Source organism: Lepeophtheirus salmonis, chromosome 1 (assembly GCF_016086655.4).
Source record: "Lepeophtheirus salmonis chromosome 1, UVic_Lsal_1.4, whole genome shotgun sequence".
NCBI classification, from domain to species: domain Eukaryota; kingdom Metazoa; phylum Arthropoda; class Copepoda; order Siphonostomatoida; family Caligidae; genus Lepeophtheirus; species Lepeophtheirus salmonis.
Genome location: NC_052131.2, coordinates 36,833,976 through 36,852,474, shown reverse-complemented (window position 1 = coordinate 36,852,474; position 18,499 = coordinate 36,833,976). Strand labels below are relative to the sequence as shown.

The 18,499-nt window shown below is 32.7% G+C and overlaps 1 protein-coding gene across 4 annotated transcripts in view; it reads right to left on the bottom strand.

The window, feature by feature from the left end:
* Positions 1–376: 376 nt before the first annotated feature.
* LOC121126508 (uncharacterized) overlaps positions 377–18,499 on the bottom strand; it is a 39,522-nt gene continuing 21,399 nt past the window's right edge. For 2 of the 4 annotated variants that reach the window (XM_040721831.2, XM_040721844.2), the window contains exons 2-6: positions 13,774–13,968; positions 2,374–2,660; positions 2,152–2,292; positions 959–2,096; positions 377–887 (exon numbers count right to left, since the gene is read on the bottom strand). In XM_040721831.2, the coding sequence (XP_040577765.1) occupies positions 694–887; positions 959–2,096; positions 2,152–2,292; positions 2,374–2,660; positions 13,774–13,968 (1,955 nt within the window). In that variant the 3' untranslated portion in view covers positions 377–693. The remainder of the gene's footprint in view (positions 888–958; positions 2,097–2,151; positions 2,293–2,373; positions 2,661–13,773; positions 13,969–18,499) is intronic. The other 2 variants (XM_040721840.2, XM_071891841.1) reach the window with 1 other exon arrangement.

Sequence of the window (18,499 nt, the reverse complement as noted above, 5' to 3'; positions counted from 1 at the left end):
CTTTTGTCTTTTTATATGTTGATTTTTACTTGAATTGAAAGTTCATTTTTAAAATGTGTTTTTCCCGATTCCAACCGGCCAATTCACGACGAGTCTATCGAAAACCCCGTACAGAATAGAAAAAAAACATTCTTGGAAAAACGATTCGACAACCTAAAATAAAATAGCTACAGTTCTAATGAAATAAGGCATTTGGAGACGTACAAATTGTATCTTGTACAATGTGCCTGTACAAGTTACAACCTGAACAAAAACTCAACTTGTACACGACATATATATATAAATAAAAACCACAATAGACAAATGAAAAAAAGAAATAAAAATTGTAAAGTTGTATTGCTATCAAATACCATTTCCTTGGATTTTTCTTTAAATCTTTTTATTTTTGGCTTTTGAATCTCTTCTTTTTTTTTTTTTTTTTGAAGATTTAAGTTATCTGTTAATAATTATCATTTTTGGCATCTGTTTGGCACTGAGTTTCAATATAGTACGTCGCAGTATAATTTATGTATAGCCTTAAAAAAATAGAAATGAATTGAAATAATGCTGCTTTTTCATTTCGCGTTCCTTCGTTTTTGTTTTTTGTATTGGTATGAGATCATAATTGAAAGCCAAAAAGATGCCGTTCTGACATAACTCAATAGTACATTCATAATATGTATATAGTCTTGTTATTAATTCGTTGTCTTTTCTTTAATCTCTATATGGTTTACAATAGGAGAATCGATGATTAATATGTTGACTGTAGGAGCCGGAATGGGAGAATCTCTTCAAACATTTTGGACACTGAAAAGGCTTCTCTCCGGAGTGAAGTCTTTTATGCTCTGTTAAGTGGTGTTTGTGTTTGAAGGCTTTGTCACATTCGTTACATTTGTGTGGACGTTGATCTGTAAAATGTATGGAAATATGTGACTATGTACATTCACTCATGGAATAAGGAAATAAACTCAATACTTACCAGAATGTTCATACTTGTGCCGAGTGATGGAGCTCTTTTTGGTAAACTTTTTGTCACAGAGATCACAGCTATAAATACCCTGTTTAAAGGAGGTGCTGCTTACAATCACAACCATGGGAGGTTTTGACATACCATCGTTATGATCGTTGTTGTTGTTGGGAACCTCAGGAGTGAGAGCAATGAGTTTATTTTGAATCATTTTTTCAAACTCTAATTTGCTTTTTTTACAGTGAGGCTCCTCATCCTCTTCATCCTCAGATACATCATCATCCTCATCGTCCAAATCCGAGTTAATCACAAGGGGAGGGGGCGTTTCAGAGGGTGAGTCTCCAAGACGCTTTGTAGATAAATCCAACGGCCTCTCTTCTTCCTTTCTATAGATCAATGGGAATGAATCTTCTTCATCCCCTGAAGAGGATTCATCAGCATCCTCCACGTCCTCTTCATCCTCTTCATCGTCATCCTCATTGTCAGAATGTGAATTCCATTTAAGTAGATTGTCACGCAGAAGGTTCATTGTTACGTTGGAGTTGACACATTCGAGTAAAGATCTTAGACGGATAATGTCCTGAGGTCCAAATAGACTTGTGCAAAAAGTGTCTGCAATAATGGGTGGCTTGAGCAATTCTTGTTCTATTTGTAGCAATGGAGGTTGTTGTTCGACCGCCAAATGGGGAGAAGACGGCGATATCGATGGTGGATAAAGGGGAGATTGGTTGTGATGGGTGATTGCAGCGGCATTATTTGATGCATTGAGAACGAGCGATACGATGGGAGGAGGAGGACGACTGTTGCTAGGATGAGGGAGTGACGCAGGATCTGCAGGCTCTCTTGGAAGGAGTTCAGGTGGAATGAGGTGATGAGCAGTAGTAATGGTCTTTGTTAAATCTGTCGATGGTTGTAGCTGTTGCTCTGGTAGCGGTGACGGTGAGGATACTGGGGGTAGGGGGGATGACGTCAATTGATGAAGAGGGGGCTCTTCTTCATCATCATCTTCCTCACACTCCTTGGCTGGTTTACCAGAAGATTGACATTTTTTGGACGTCATGTGGGATGAATAGGACCCTGAGTGACTAAATCTCTTACCACAGTGCTTACATTCAAAGGGTTTATCCCCTGTGTGGATCCGAATATGTTCCTATTTGCAGAGGAAATAAAAAGATTACATACAAATATACATACATTGGACCCACCTTCAAATGATGTTTGAATTTGAAAGCCTTTCCACAATCTGAGCATTTGAACCTTCTTAAAACAGCGGATTCATCATGAGAGATCATGTGTCGTTGAAGTCTGTAGACGTTTGCAAATTGCTTCCCACAGATTTTACATGCCTATAATATTGGTTGCAAAAAAAACAAGAAGGGTTAGTTGACAAAGGCCTAGAAGTAAAAAGTAATAGAATAATAGATTACAACATGAGAGAGAGACGTTGGCGATGAGGAAGTATTGGAAGAGGAGGTGGGTGAGTTGGAGAGGTCGCGATGATGGTGAGGAGAAGGCGTTGTGGAAGTGGCAATTTGATTGTCATCCTCTTGACCTGAGTGTTGTAGTTGATTGCCAGCAGCCACAAGGAGATCAGGTAAATCTCGTGCCTCCAATTGATGAATGGATACAACATGTTCACGGAAATCATTAATGGAGGAGAAGGATTTTGGGCATTTGGGGCAATGAACGAAGAATTCCAATTCCGAAGTTTTATCTGTTAAAAAAACAGGGGACAAAATTTATTCATTTGTATTTTATCATATTAATAAGGAAGATATTCCTTGTAGTTAAGCTTTAATGTGGATGTAGCCAATGTATATGAATACGGTTAAATATAAGTTTATGTATTCACATATTACAGCATATATGGTGTACAATATACATGCCTGCAATGTTGTGTTTTTATCTAAAATTAACATCGAAGAAAGAAAGAAAAATTGAGGAGAGAAGAAGGGGGGAGGGATAGACAAAGAATGAGCTCCTTAGCCAGAATCAAAGAAGGAAAAAATGGGGCATATTTGTTACTATCATTATTAATAATATTCATAAAAAAAATTGAGTCAATTGTGACAAAATGAAATAATAATAAAAGTAAACGAAAAAGGAAAAAAAATCTCCCTTAAACAGAAGGAAAAGAAGAAAGTGCTCATAAAGTTTTATGAGTCCAATTTCCCTTCACTCAGATCCGAGAGAAGAAAAGAAAAAAAAAAGGAGGAAAAGATGGGGGAAGAAAAGGAGTGAACCTTGGCATTGATGTGTCTAATTTAGATAATAAAAAAAAAATCAAGTGGACCAATTTGGCTTTCCTCCTCCTCCTAAAAAAGGAACGGAGGTGGTAGCCTTATCTTGTCCCCGTCCAAAAAGTCGGAAATGAAGTTCATCAACTCTCATCAGCGGATATATTATCATTCTTTATAAAAGTAACATAATAATATGTATATGGATCATAGCCCAAAGGACGGGACTTTAATGATGGAAATGACGACTTCCTTTTGACTATGTATGTATGCTAATAACCAAGGGACTTGGATCTTATAACTTTCCAATATTATTATGTGTACAACTACCTAAGGAAATGAAGATTCTGGTTTAAAAAAAAAAAATATTCTTATGTATATACTTTAGAAGGATATAACTCTACTTTGACTATTTTATGTCCGATCGATCCATCTCTATTTGATGGCCTTCTATGACCCATGAATAAAGGTATGTATACTGCCTGAATAATAAACTACAAAAAATTTAAAAAAATGAAAGTTCCTTTCTCCTATATAATATGTCTAAAGTAAATAATAATTTCTCTACTCCTAAAACAGGTTTTCTTTTCTTCTCTTTCTAACAACGAATAATCTGGACACTGTTAAGAGTCTTTATATATATATAATTTTCCTATAAAAAATGTTGTAAAACACATATTTAGCTGTCGATTGCTAAGAAAAACATTGTTCTAGTCGCCACCATGAGCACACTGTACGAGAAGACTGTACGAGATTTACAATATGTTCCATGTATGGAACACATTGTAAATCGTATCTCAATCCTCTTCTCGTACTGTGTGCCCATGGTACTCAATAGGAAAATGTCTTTCATAGCAATCGACAGCTAATTATGTGCTCTGCAACATTGCTTATGGGAATATTGTAATAAAAATGACTCTTAACCTCTAAAAACCTGCATTATAGAGATGAATAAATCAAAACGTTTTCTCGGGTATATGAAAAGGGTCGGAATCTTGGTGAGCACTAAGGCATGTCTGAGAAGATATTATAAGAAAATATGGTGTTTGATTCGGTCTGGAAACCCTCAAATATCTTTATAAATTCGGTTCAACTTGGATCTGGATTGGTTCTGCAGTCAAATTTCATCCACAAAAAAAAAAAAAAAGGTATCGGATCGAGTCTCAACAACATTGGTAACTACACAAGAAACAGCATGATAACTGCCCAAAGAAATCACTATAAGCTGTCCATAGTAGCTCCTTGCCCGCTAATCTACTATATATTAAATTCGAATGTTTGTGTGCGTGTATTTATGTGGAAATTTTTCGTGTACGTTCTTAAGGCTCAAGAGATGGTTCTGGTAATATTTTTTGTCCCTTAAAAAACGAGTTTTTTGACTGACAAACAACTATTTCATATAAAACAAGCAATAAAGCCCGTAAAATTCTAACAATTATTATTACTGCATATTGGTATGTATTTTTGCATATTTTTTTTAAAAGGAGATTATAAGATTTAGAGGAGAAAAAAAAAACGAGAAAGAATAAAACAAAGGATTTTTGATAGTAATATGAAAGATGAACGAACAATATTTCAACTTGCATATTTTGTATTCTCTAAACTTTATAATCTCCGTTGACAAAAAAGCAGAATAGTTCATAATTAATTTTAATAACTTAATGTCCCGGGCAGCGCTGGGGAAACCTACTCTAGTAGTTTTGAATTTCCAATATAAGGCGAAGCAATATGTTAATTTTGTCATCCAGTCAAAACATATTCGACAACGAATGCTATTTGCATTACAATTAAGAAATGAAAACGAATCAAAGCAATTTTTAATGGTTCGTCTCACTAAAAAAAAACATTCTCGTTCCTTGACAAAATAAAGACGAGACTAACTAATTCATTCCAGTTGTTGATGTTTAATGATGACCTCTTTCAAAGAGAAAGGATACCGGAAGTTTAAAGCAGGTTAAAAAGTATAATGTTGCAGTATCATACGTTCTAGCTTTCTTACATTTTTGTCTTCGGTTTTTTTTTTTTTCAGTCATAGCTACAAGTGAAGAAAATTAAAAGATTGCTAGAACTGAAGGAACTACTAATATGTCTTTAGGACCGTTAAATGGTAAAAAAGATCAGATCGATAAAAAAAGAGAGATTAAGAAATTATGAATGATCCAACAAAAGAACTTTGTTATCAATATGTATTTCAACCATTAGTTGGCTAGGATAATATTAATTTGTTTACTAGGGGGCGCTGAAGATGCCGTGAATATTGTTATATAACTAACTACGCCACCCCCCCTTGAATTAACAAGGGAACACTCGAGAGAAAATGTGATATCTTAGGGTTCTAAGAGAATTCACCTTACACACATTCTCTTTGCACTCTTTTGCCTCGAACACACTCGCAGTCAAACATCTTTACTGGCAAACATGCTTGCCTCCAACATGTTTGCTATACTACATACTTGCCGCCCAGCACTTTCGCCGTCAAAAGTTATAAAATAGATCTTGTACAGTTAATATTGACATGTTATTTGTATTTTTCAGAGATAAATAACTACTTCTTAGATCTAAATATTGAAGTCAGGGCTTACGTATCAAATAAAGAATTGACTTCCATAATTTTAATAAAATGTATAAATATCTTTATAAGCTTGAAGTTTTTTTTTTTTTTTTGTTACCGTTCCATCACTACCAGCCAGAGTATTTAGTGCATAAGATCTATTTTATAACTTTTGGCGGCAAGTATGTATGACGCCAAAGAAGCTTGACGGTGAGTATGCTCGAGGCAATAGAGTGCAAGGCGAACGTGTTTGAGGCAAAGCTGCCTGTCACCATATCTGCCTTTGTGGATAAATAAAATTAAATGAAATTGACGACTATTGTGACATATTCACTAAATAAACAGAGGGCGTTCGCAGGAATTTTTAGCTTTTTACTATTAATTGTATCCCTTGGGATTGCAACAGAGGAAAAATTGGAATTTTTCGAAAAAACTCCAAAAACAAAGCCCTCCCCAACATAAAATCCTGCGGACGTCCCTGATATATGTACATTAGACGACGAAAAGGATGAGAAGAATTCTTCCAGCTCGTGATGTGTGCATTGTAGCCTAATACATGCTGAACTTTCTTCAACCATCAATTATGACACAAATAAATTAAAATGCATTCATCTTAATGTAAGTATGCAATATATAGAATCATTCATTAAATGTGGGTTCACACAAAGGATATCATATTTTGTATGATTCAAATATAACCCATTCAATGATGAACACTAGTGTTGAGACTCGGTCCAGCACAGATTATTATTATTATTATTTTGGTTTGATCTTAAGTAATTTTTTCTAAGGCGGTCTGGACCGATTTTTCGGTCCAGACCGCGGTCTCAGACCGTGGACCGTTTTTTTCGGTCTCATATATTATGAGAAACCCTTTTTTTTTCTAGATCCACTGTCATTTTTTTTTTTTTTAAGTCTAAAAGTAAACGATAAGTTCTAGAACAAATACCGGTCTAGGATTTCCAAACCAAACCCCAACACACTATAAATTAGTGATAAGACGATTTAATTTTTCAATTTTTTGTTTCCCAAAAAATTGAATTTTTCTAATTTTTATACAAAAATTTTATTTTCTTTGCAAAAACTATGAATTTTTGAACTTTTTTGTGAATGGTTGTGGATTTTTGAAAAAAAAATTAAATGAGAGACTGTATATTTGAATTTTTTTTTCAAAAAAATTCTAAAAAAAGCCTCCCACTCTCCTCTTAAAATATAATCGTGTGGGCACCCCTGATTGTAAAATGGTATTTTTGAACTATTATTTAAAATATTAAAGAATCCGCATCGGCATGGGGATTTTTTTTAATCGTTCCATCACTAATATATACATATACATATGTATAGTGCTGTAGAAAGAAACTTTTTTATTTTTTAAAGTGTATGTGTTTTTTTGTAAGAAATAATAATAATAATAAATATGATTTATTAATGAAAGGTTTAATAACTTATATGTAGGTATTTTAAATACATACATAGACTTTTTTCATATAAAAAAGAGGTACATAGTAAGTACTTTGCCCATCCCAATATTTAGATGTTATTTTTTTGAGAAATGTTCATTGAATATACTACAACTATACAAGACATTTTCCCAGGGAATTGATCAGAAATGATGTGAGAAATGTAATTATTCTTTTAATTAACGATTATACCTCAATTCATAATCTAAAATTTGAGGCACCAAACGCTGTAAACAAAAGAGGATTGATTATGGATCAAGGACCGCTACTAATCTTGTCAGTGCCCCATAATATGGTATCTATAATATTTCTTAAGCCAGGGGTTCCCAAACTTTACTATGCCAAGTTGAACCCCCCTTTATTCAAAACATCACTACTGTGTTGTGTAAACTGAAAGCAATCCTCAATTCTTCATCTTCCTGTGCCCCCTCCAGAGCCTCTACTCACGGAACACTTTGAAAACTATTGTCTTAAGCAACCTTAGTTTCCGGAAGCCCTACTGGAACTTGGGGTACTACGTATGAGGTAACTTCCTCCCTGTTTGTGTCTAATATCATTTCCTGGGTTTGAGCGACGCCCCTTATTTTAAATGCCTATTACCAAACTGAGCCTGTATAAAGAACGGAGACCAAAGGCCAGAACCGCAACGCATAAAGCTGAACCGAGACCTAAAACATTGAAATGAAAGAACTGTGACCGATAGAACTGCCGAACCTGAACTGTGCACATCCTTATAATGGAGAAAGAGAGAAAACATTCGAACCATTGGGTTTGTTAATTATTTATAGACGTAGGTGTTTAATTTAAAAAAAAAACCTTTTTATTTACTTCCTACAAATATTTGAGTACAATTCCATACCACAAAAAGAAATCATAGGAAATCATTCTTTATAAGAAGAGTTACAATCATCCCATTTAAGCCAAATATACCCCCATTATATTTGATAACTTGTTGCCAAGGAGAATCTAACTTCATAATGCCACTCACGTAGAAGCCTTGTCACTATTGGCAAAAAACTCTACTAACAATTTTTATATGTCAAAATTAACCTTTAACTGAACTAGTTAATTTTTTAATTATCTTAACTTTTCTAGATTAAGCTAAAGTACAAGTGAAAATCAGTATACACGTCGTTCAGCGTGTTTCATTCCACATTAGCCTCCACCTGGAGTTATAATACGAAGCAAGCTTAACTTTCATTGTATTTTCGTTTCAAAACAGAAGTTGTTGGGAGTTTGAATCTGTATTTTTTTTATTGATGGTTGAATTTGAAGTGGAGAAAATCCCAGCAAGACAGACAGACAGAATAATCTTTAATATGTATCCTTGATAACTCTGTCAATTGACTTGAACTTAAATATTTATTTTTAACATTAAAATTAACATTAACTTAACCAAGGTTCGGTAAGTTAATTTAACTTTAAGTTAACTAGTTCATTTTTATAGAAATCGAAATTAACTGTAACTCAACTAGTTATTAAAAGATAAAATAATCATTAACTTCAACTTAACTAGTTAAAAAGATAAGTTAATTGCCCCATTACTATCAAAAATCCTTCAAAAAGCAAGGAAAGCAAAAATCACAGAGAATTCTTTAGGAGAACCTGATGTACATACACATGACGATCCAGACAAAAGATCGCCGTCCATGGGAGACTGATTGCCTACCATATGGTGAAACAATACAGAAAATATATATTTATACTTTTATATCAATTCATAAATGTATTGTTATACTTAATAGATGATAATATGAAAAAGGGGACCCCCAAGAGTGCCCCTCCTGTCTTAGCCCATGTTTCCTTTTCCTCGCGGAGAAGAAGAGCTGCTGATCCTTTCCCTGATTGCTCATTTTTAATGTTAGTTCTACCATTGTTATATGTATTGAATGTACAGATTTCATTATTTAAAAGATAGTAATATACGTCTAATGAAATTACGTATCTACGCTAGTACATTCTCCATAAATACGTAGATTGAATCCATATGGTTATATCAACCATACTCTATATCAATTTAAGGAAAGACATATAAATTATTTAGTATTTTTGTCTTATTTCTCTTAATGTAACGTAAAAGGTCTGAGAGGAATCAAAAACAATCTGAAAAACAAATAAAAAAAAGACAAATTCCTGGTTTATTTTTTTACATTATAAAAAAATTAATCAGACCAACATTTCATAGTTTTGTCAGGGTCATAGCCACAGGGATGGGGGGTGGGATATCCCTCCTCCACTGTCTAAAATTTTGAAGTCAAATTTGTAATATTTTGAGTAAAAGACCAAGGGCTGGCGTTTCTGTAGCACACCGTTCCCAAATTTCCACAAAGTTTAATTTTTCAAATTTGTTTCCGAAAAATTTTATTTTCTGTCAATAAATTTGGATTTTTGAATTTTTTTCCAAAAATTTAATATTTAAAATTTTTGTAAATAGCTGTGGTTTTTGAATTATTTTTACAAAAAATTTAATTTTTTTAAATAGCCATGGATTTTTTAAATTTTTTGTGAACAGGTGTGGATTTTTGAAATTTTTCTGAAAAAAAACTATTTTTGAGAATAGTTATGGATTTTTTAATTTTTTGTGAACTGTTGTATATTTCTCAAAAAAATCCAAAAACCAAGCCCCCCGGCCACAAAATATAATCTGCAGACGATCCTGAAGACAGCAGCTGTTCTCAAAAAATTATATAATGTCAAAATTTGAAACATTTTAACATAAAGGAAAAAAATCCTAGCTACGGGCTAGACTTTGTATTCAAATTTCTGGCAATATTTGAGATACTCAATTATGTTAACGGGGGGAGGGGCATATTCCCAAAAATTATCCTCACCGTTGTAAAGTTACTTATATAAATAGTTTAATTATTTAGATATAAACAGGGAGTGCCCGCGTTGCAGGGCTGAATAGAGATGAATAGAAACAAAGAATGAAGGTAGAATAAAAGAGACAGAGAGAGGCAATGATGAAAATCCATTGTATTTTTTAGCTGGTCCGTTAATTTGTAATTGGTAATATGAATAATTAATTTTCTTTTCCTTAGCAATTGTCATTATTATTTAATTCCTGAGTAGTAAACATCCTTTCTTAAATAGATTCAATTATATTGAAAACCTGATTAAACATTCATGTGTGCTGATGAAAGACCTTGAGGATTTGTTGCGGAGTCCATGTTGGACTCAGAGTAGAATTGGGCATCGACATCGGAGTAATTCTAACATATGTTCTTGTTAATATATCCCATTTCTCCCCCCGCTTGTTACAGCTGATTGTAGCTGAAACATTCTACAAATTGTCTAGGTTTCCATGTTGATTTTCCGTTGTTGTTTTTAACATGCTTATTTTTGTGTTGACGAGTCATATATGTATTTGTATCTGAAGAATAGTTATTGTGGCTTAAATATTGTATTTTACCATTTATCAATCTCTTTACTAATTAATGATGAGATGAAGTGGGTCAGTCCAAAATAAATAGGGATCCACTTCAAATACACACTTACACAAATATTGACTAAATCAATTGATTCTTAGAATGTAAGAGGGCCTAGAGTATGTACACACTATACCCATATGTAAAAAGCATGTACAATATTCATAAATTTGTATGTGTGTGCATGATTAAATTAGCTGATGAGTACTTAGGAAAGGTAATTCAATTCATACATGCACGTAAAAATAACATAAAAATAAAGTCAATAGTGTCCGTGATATTTTGAATTTCCTTAGTAACGTCATTGTCCAACAAGAACGCACCTTTATACCTATTAGGCTTTCCTTTCCCGGGAAATTGTCATTGAGTGGAATCCCGGACATAAATATTTAAGTTACCTAGGAAACCCGGTTGTAAATACAGTCAAACCTTTATTAAACCGTCAGGCAAAGGAAATTAATCAAGATAATGCTTAGTGCAGGCGACTTCTCTTAAACCAGGTTACCTATTTTGCCAAAATTCTCAATTTGACAAAAAGGATATGGACGCGTATTTTAGTGACACACATAAAACAGATGGCCGTTATACCAAGTTTGACTCTACTTTAACTACTGTGAATTTGAAGTATTTTTATTAAAAATTTAAAATATGTAATCTTGCCCCTAATATATCCTCCATTTTAATTATTATCACTCGAAGAGCGGGCTCAGCTTTTTTGAGTTTTGTAGTCTGAATTTTGGTGGATTAAATACCGTTATCTTTAATAATATCTATTATGCAAATATTGAGGGGTTAAGTTTCATTTTTTCTACAATGTTCCACTCTCCAGGAGCAGGCAGGATATCCTCCGTCTCCGTGACGTGTCATTCAGTCTTCAAGTAAAAGTCGAATTCATCAATGCTATATCTCCCATGGAAGAAATCCATCGTCGCCAATTCTCTCTGGGTGATCCAACAAGATTGCACACTTGCCCACACCACAAAGAAATCCCAAGGGGTGCTCCATACCAAAATGCAATTATTGACAATGGACTCTCGGCCGCAGCAGAGCCTAGTCCTATTCCTTATTAATGTACTTTGGAGTCCAAGGCCTGCAGGAGACGCTACAAGAGCCATCGCTCCTTGAAGACCTCCGTCATCAAGACATGGATCTCCATGAGGGCTGAGTTCATCCAGAGGGTCTGCAGCAGCTTCCGTCAACGCTTGGAGCTCACCATCAATTCTGAGTACATTGACTAACACATGTATTTTGTCTTTGAATTAATAGTTGATAATCGTGTTTCATGATCCTATCATGGACTTGAATACTTTGTGTGTTAAAATGAGATACTAATAAGAGTTGGCCGTTATAATTAAATTAGTCTTACATTATGAAATAATTAAATGAGAGATTAAAATAAAATCTCGATAAATCCCGGGAGAGAAACCCTAGTATTCATTATTCTCCTCCCTCCTGTTAGTTGTTTGCTCTTCCATGCAAGCAAACAAAAATTATTAAAACACTTAAATATTGTTTTATTATTTTCTGTTATTTTAATAATATTTTAAGTCATTGACAGGGGAAATCCTTGATTCCGTGCTTATCTCCTCAAAAGAAAATAATTGTACCTACATATATATATTAAGTACATATTGTCGATGTATATTTTTTACACAGCATACCTAATGTCTCAATTTTTAAATAAGGAAAAACATTTAGAGTATGGGAGAGTACGACATATTGATTATGTACCTACCAGCTACGTAATTTTAATTCTGCAAAGGGCCGAACAAGATGAATACTTCATGTGGGGACCGAAAATGATAAAGTGATATTTGGTATACTTAAAAGAGGGGGTAAGATATTAGAATGACCAGAGGTATATTCAAGCTAACCAGGGGCGTCCGCAGGGGGTGTCTAGAGAAGCTGTAGTTTAAATTTTTTGAGAATATCTTTGGATTTTTGAAAAAAAATTCTAAAGAAATTAATTTTTGGAAAATATTTTTGCATTTTTAATTTTTTTTTTTTTTTTTGAATAGTTGTGGACCTGAGAATTTTTTTTGAAAAAATGTAATAATTGAAATTTAATTTATTTTTTTTAAACCAGGGTCCCCCCCCTCCACAAAATATAATCCTACTAATAGTCCCATTTCACGACTATGTTTTATTGCTTTAGAGTGAATATATTTCGACTTCCGAAAAAGGGACAAGTGGTCCAATTAGTATCAGTTCTCTCCTTTCCTTGCATCTAGGAAGGTTGAAACTTGATATGGGTGCCTCTTTAAAAGCTGGTAAGGCTAAGATAGGGGGGCCGATTTCTTTTTTTTTTCTTGGGGAAAGTTGAGCATGTGGCATGTGCCGAGTATCATACGTCCATGGTGGCCCTGAATAATTCAAATACCCGTACAATAGCAAAGCTGAATCCGCACGAGGTCCCCCCAGCCAGCCAACGCTCCCATCGCCGTGTGGCAGAGGTTATCGAGAAAGGCGGATTTTATTATAAATAATTGATTTTTTGATTAAATATAACTTTTAAACAATACACAAATTAGAGTTCTATTCCCTCTAGTTTGTTCATTAGTTTGCCTTTAAAGATTTCGCAATTTATCTGAACCACTCTAAACAATAATATGTATGTCAGAGTAAAATAGGGTTTCAATATACCTATTGTATTTAATATTTTTTAAATACAAAACTAAATATTTCAGAAAAGATTGGTTTTTCTCACATTTTTTTAATTACAAATTTTAATGTAAAATAACCATTTTTTTAAAGGAAACTCATTATCTATTAAGGATATGGTTTGATATCTCTATTTCCGAAGAAAAAAAAAACACTAACGAAAAACGTATCTAAATACAAATTATCACTACGAATTATATGTTTTAAGACATTTAATTTTGGCTGGAGGGGCCCACCTCCAGAGGAACCCCCCTACTAAGTCTCATTATTTCTCATCTTACTATTTACAAGGTAGAAACATTCTTCGTTGCTATTAGGTAGTTGTTAACAAAGTAGGAGGCATGTGCGTATGTACAATATGTTTAAGGTAAATTTGCTCCATCTATTCTTTATGAGTCGTGAAATTTGTTTATTTTATTACTATTTACTATGTGTGTACTTGTTCAATTTTCATTGATATTTCAATTAGGTTAGTTCCTCGACGTCTTACCTCTGATTCTACTTTCTTCCTCCGGCTCTCTTGGAAAAATGACAAGGGGTGGCGGTGACGTTGATGAGGTTGAAGACGCAGGCTTTTTTGGTCCACTCAGGGAGAGGAGTGTGACGGCTGTTTCCATCTCAGACCTCTCTGTTGAGTCAGGACTAGCCTGGGATGCTTCACTCTCAACTCCAGAATCCATGTCTCCTAAAATGTGCAAAAAACAAAAAGGAATTAATTATTGAGTAAAAATGGAGTACTCAACAAGGTGACTGGGGATAGTTAGTTTACACTCCTTGAAAATTTTGACTCGTTTTTATACTCGTACAGAGTGCATACTGCAAAATGTCCAGTTAAGTTGTTTCATATATAGTAACAGTGGCGTCCGCAGGGGGAGGCTGGAGGGGACATATTACAATTAAGGAACTTTTTATTCTTACTAGAAAAATTTAATATTTGAAATTTATATTAATCTTTCAAATTTTTTCCAAAAAAATTAATTTTCTATGAATAGCTATAGATTTTTGATCTTTTTCTCTGAAAAATTTAATAGTTAAATTTTTCTTTTTTCATGTTTGAAATTAAATTTTTTTGAAATTTTTTCTGTATTTTTGAAGTAAAAAAAAAGTTGAATTTAAAATTTAACTGTAGAAATTTTGTGCAAACAGCTTTGGATTTTTGAAATTTTGTGAGAATAGCTATAGATTTTTGATCTTTTTCTCTGAAAAATTTAATAGTTAAATTTTTCTTTTTTCAAAAATTTTATGTTTGAAATTAAATTTTTTTTAAATTTTTTCTGAATTTTTCAAATTAAAAAAAAAAAAGAGTTGTATTTAAAACTTAATTGTAGAAATTTTATGCGAACAGCTTCATATTTTTGAAATTTTGTGAGAATAGCTATAGATTTTGAAATTTTTCTCCGATAAATTACATATTTGAAATTTTTTCTGGATTTAAAAAAAAAACAATTAAAAATTGACATATATTTTAATTTAACTCTGATTTCTAATATAAATTATTCTTAAATCTATAACTATTCTCAAAAATTAAATTTTTCGAAAAAAAATTAAAGAATCCAGAGTTAAAAGTTTACCATTCAATTACAAATCTCCACAGATTGTATTAAATATACTTGTCCCTACAAGGGCTGAGGAAAACTATGTACTAACACTCCTCATGCGTTGTTGGACTGCCCTGACATCTATATCTTTAAATATTTGGTATACATAAATCTAAAAGGGCTGACGAATGGGCAAGAGAAACATGTTAAAGGTCTTGTTCTTTTTGAAATTCCAAAGAAGAAGGGTGGAACTTCTGAGGTAACAAGAGCTCTGGACTTTGCCATTCTTAATTGTAAAGCCCTCATCGCTAGACGACTATGTTTCTCTCACAATAAACATTCCTAAATCAGGAAGTGAGTCATGGAATTTTGCAGGGGAATAAATCTGGCACATTCCATCAACTTCACGGAATCATCAAAGTATTTTATAAAGGGTGCTTAGAAATTTCCACAAATATGTATCATAATTGTTAATTTGCATGTTTGCTGTTGTTTTTTTAAAGATTGATTTTTAGAATATTAGTTGAAAGTCTACCCCGGAGCATCCAGTATAAACTATAATGTTTATTTACGTACTTTTTACGCAACTGCTCTGGTTTATTTAAATATATAGATGTGCTGAATAATATGTGAAACAAATAAAGAATGTTGAAAAAAAAATGAAAAAATTTCGGTCTTAATGGGTTAGAAAATAGTTATACGCTTTTAAATTTAAGGTTATTTAACTGGACTTTTTTGGGAGCACACCCTGTAGAACTATGTACATACATAGATATAATTATTCAATTCATACTGATTAACATTTGAAAGTAATCAAAATTTCAGGGTGGAATATGAGTGTCTAATTAAAGGAGTCTGTTACGTCAACAGAAGAAGAAATTCATTTATTTATGTATGTAAATATATTAGCATAATTGAAGCTTGTGTTCACATGCATAAATACATAATTGAATGCTTGTCTTTAATAATAATTATAAATTGATATTTAAGAACTTGTTTGTTAGATTAACACCTTTATAAAGATTTATATCATGTAATGAGTGTGTTGCCTCGTGTATAAATACCTTGTGTCTTATTTCAAGGTGGGATATCGAATTATTATTAGTATTATATTAAATTGTTTATAAGTTCCCTGTCTGCAAACATTTGTTAAAGGAATAAAAAGCAAAGCACATCTTCTCTTGTACATACATAAAAAATATAGTTATAAGCTTTCCATATAAATAAGGTAAAGAAAAAAAATTAAATTAAATATTAGGGAAAATAAATTCTAAAAAATGAAAAAATAAAAGTTTTATATTTAAATTGAGTTGTGTGTTTTATATTATATTGTATACTTTTAAATTTATGGTCTAAGTATGTATGTAGATAGTGTAGCTGTCGATATTTCTTCAACATTTCCCATTATTAATATTCCAAACATTGATGGGGTTTGAAGTCGAAATAGTTCTTGTTGTTAAGTTGTTCCTAGTTTTACTAGTTATGAATAATTGATGAGCTTCTAACTGATTTTGACTCTTTTTTTTTTATTTTTTCATGAAAGGTTGCAAGGTAATAATAAGGGTAATAAACATGGATTGCACAAGCAAAATATTTTTCTGGGAGCAATACATTAGTCGTCAAAATATCACTTCTTATTTTCTATAACTGTATATGTTTACTCCATCGACTGTACTATACATGAATAAGTTAAAACATTACTTTTAAGAGCTCTTTACATTTGGTAAGCTTTAGGTTTTAATTTTTGTGTAGATATCCGGTTCTGAGATGTAAAACAGGTCATTTCGTTTATGAAAAAAAAGAATAAGCTATCGAATCTCAAAGATGAAGTGAAATGGATAAAAGCATTGCAAAGAAAGGAACGATTAGACTTGTCCTTCAAATACTAAGAAACTTCTGATGCTGTTTTCCTTCAATTTTATAATAGAGGTGGTTTCTCTAAAATATCAGAAATTTAGTTAGTTTTTTTAAACCAATTTAGTATTTTTTTTTTAAACCAAGATTATCTTCTTCATTATTGGTTAAATCAGATTATACGATCAGATGTTGCAAAGGCGTGAGTCTATACTAAAAATACTTTTCAGATAGTATTGCGCTTGACCTATTTAGTCGTGAATTATCTTGCGTAGAGTTTGGAAGTCTCATAAGAAAAAACTCGCCATATTTTTTTTCATTTTTACTACCTGGTAAAACGTGTCGAAAGCCACCAATAAAATGTTAGATGTATGCGGGCCGATACCCTTTCGTTCCCTGTTGCATAAAAGTTGTTTGAGCGATTGCCTTATTCTGCCCTCTACTGTGAAAAACTCGACCGTTTAAAGCTGGTAATCAAACAAAAGCATCCAAACTAGGAGACAATAAGGCGTCATCAAGATGACCCCAGGGCGCACATATCTTTGATAACGCGTCAGAAACTCTGGGAGCTCGGATGGGAAGTTTTTATGCATCCCTCCTACAGTCTGAGCCTGGTATTAAGTGACTACCAACTGTTCTTTTCTATGGCCAACGCGCTTGGGTGTACAAATTTGACTTCAATAGAGACCTGTGAAAATTGGTTGTCCAATTTTTTGACAATAGTGACAAGAATTCTACAAGAACGGTATTATGAAATAGGATTCTCATTGGCAACCAGTTATTCAACAGAACGGGTCCTATTTGGTTATAATAGTAACCCTTCTTATAAAGCATTCAAATTTTTAAAAAATACGAAATTATTTTTTCCCCAACCTATTATAAAATAGTAGTTTTATTTGTATGTAATATAATTATAAATTTGTTTCGCAATCATTCTTTATTTGCTAAAAGCACTACTCACCAAATGGAGGCAGAATACATATAATATCAAATAAGATTGCAAATTTGATGATAGTTTCCTTAACCAAAACAAGAATCAATCTTTGGAAAATAACTTTTCTATATTAGTGAAAAGTTTTGTTACAGACATGGGTATCATGTTCGGCAAAAGAGATAGGAGAAAAAAAAAATTATTTTACATCTCATTTCTCGAAAGTTTTCAAAATATCCAAAATTGAAAAAAAAATAGATATTATTTTTATTTATTGCACGTAGCTATGTTTCTTATGACGATTAATGTATTTGTTTATTTTGGCTGTTCCACCCCTTATAAGTATATTGCATCAACCTAAAAGAGCTCGTTTTATATCTTTAACAAAATAGATCAGATGTATATTCGGAACATGTAATATTAGGCTCTTCAAAACCTCATCATTGTTTGTCTTTTTTTTCCCTTAATTAATCAGTGTATTGAAATGATATACTTAAGTAGTTGGGATAAGATTTCACATACACTTATTTGTGTTGTAAGGTGATAAATATAAGCTATTATTATTGAGAGCATCCTTGGTTGGTATATTTTTAGTTGAAAGGCGTCGTGAGTGCCTAAAAGGTTGAAAACTTCTTAATTAAACAGAAGAGTTTCACTATAATAGTTTTGCGTGTTATAGTGGGGAGGACTCAAAGATTAGAATATTTTATAAGCCGTTTTGACTTCTACATTATTCTATTTTAAGCCATTTTTATGGCAAACTTTTGAAGCAAAAGTTTGTAATTCAACAATTTTCTACACTCCTAATTCAATATGTGCCACTTCATTCTAAATGATGGCTTCAAAACGTGGACGAACAGAAGCACAGCTGGCATTGATGAAGTCTGAGGACA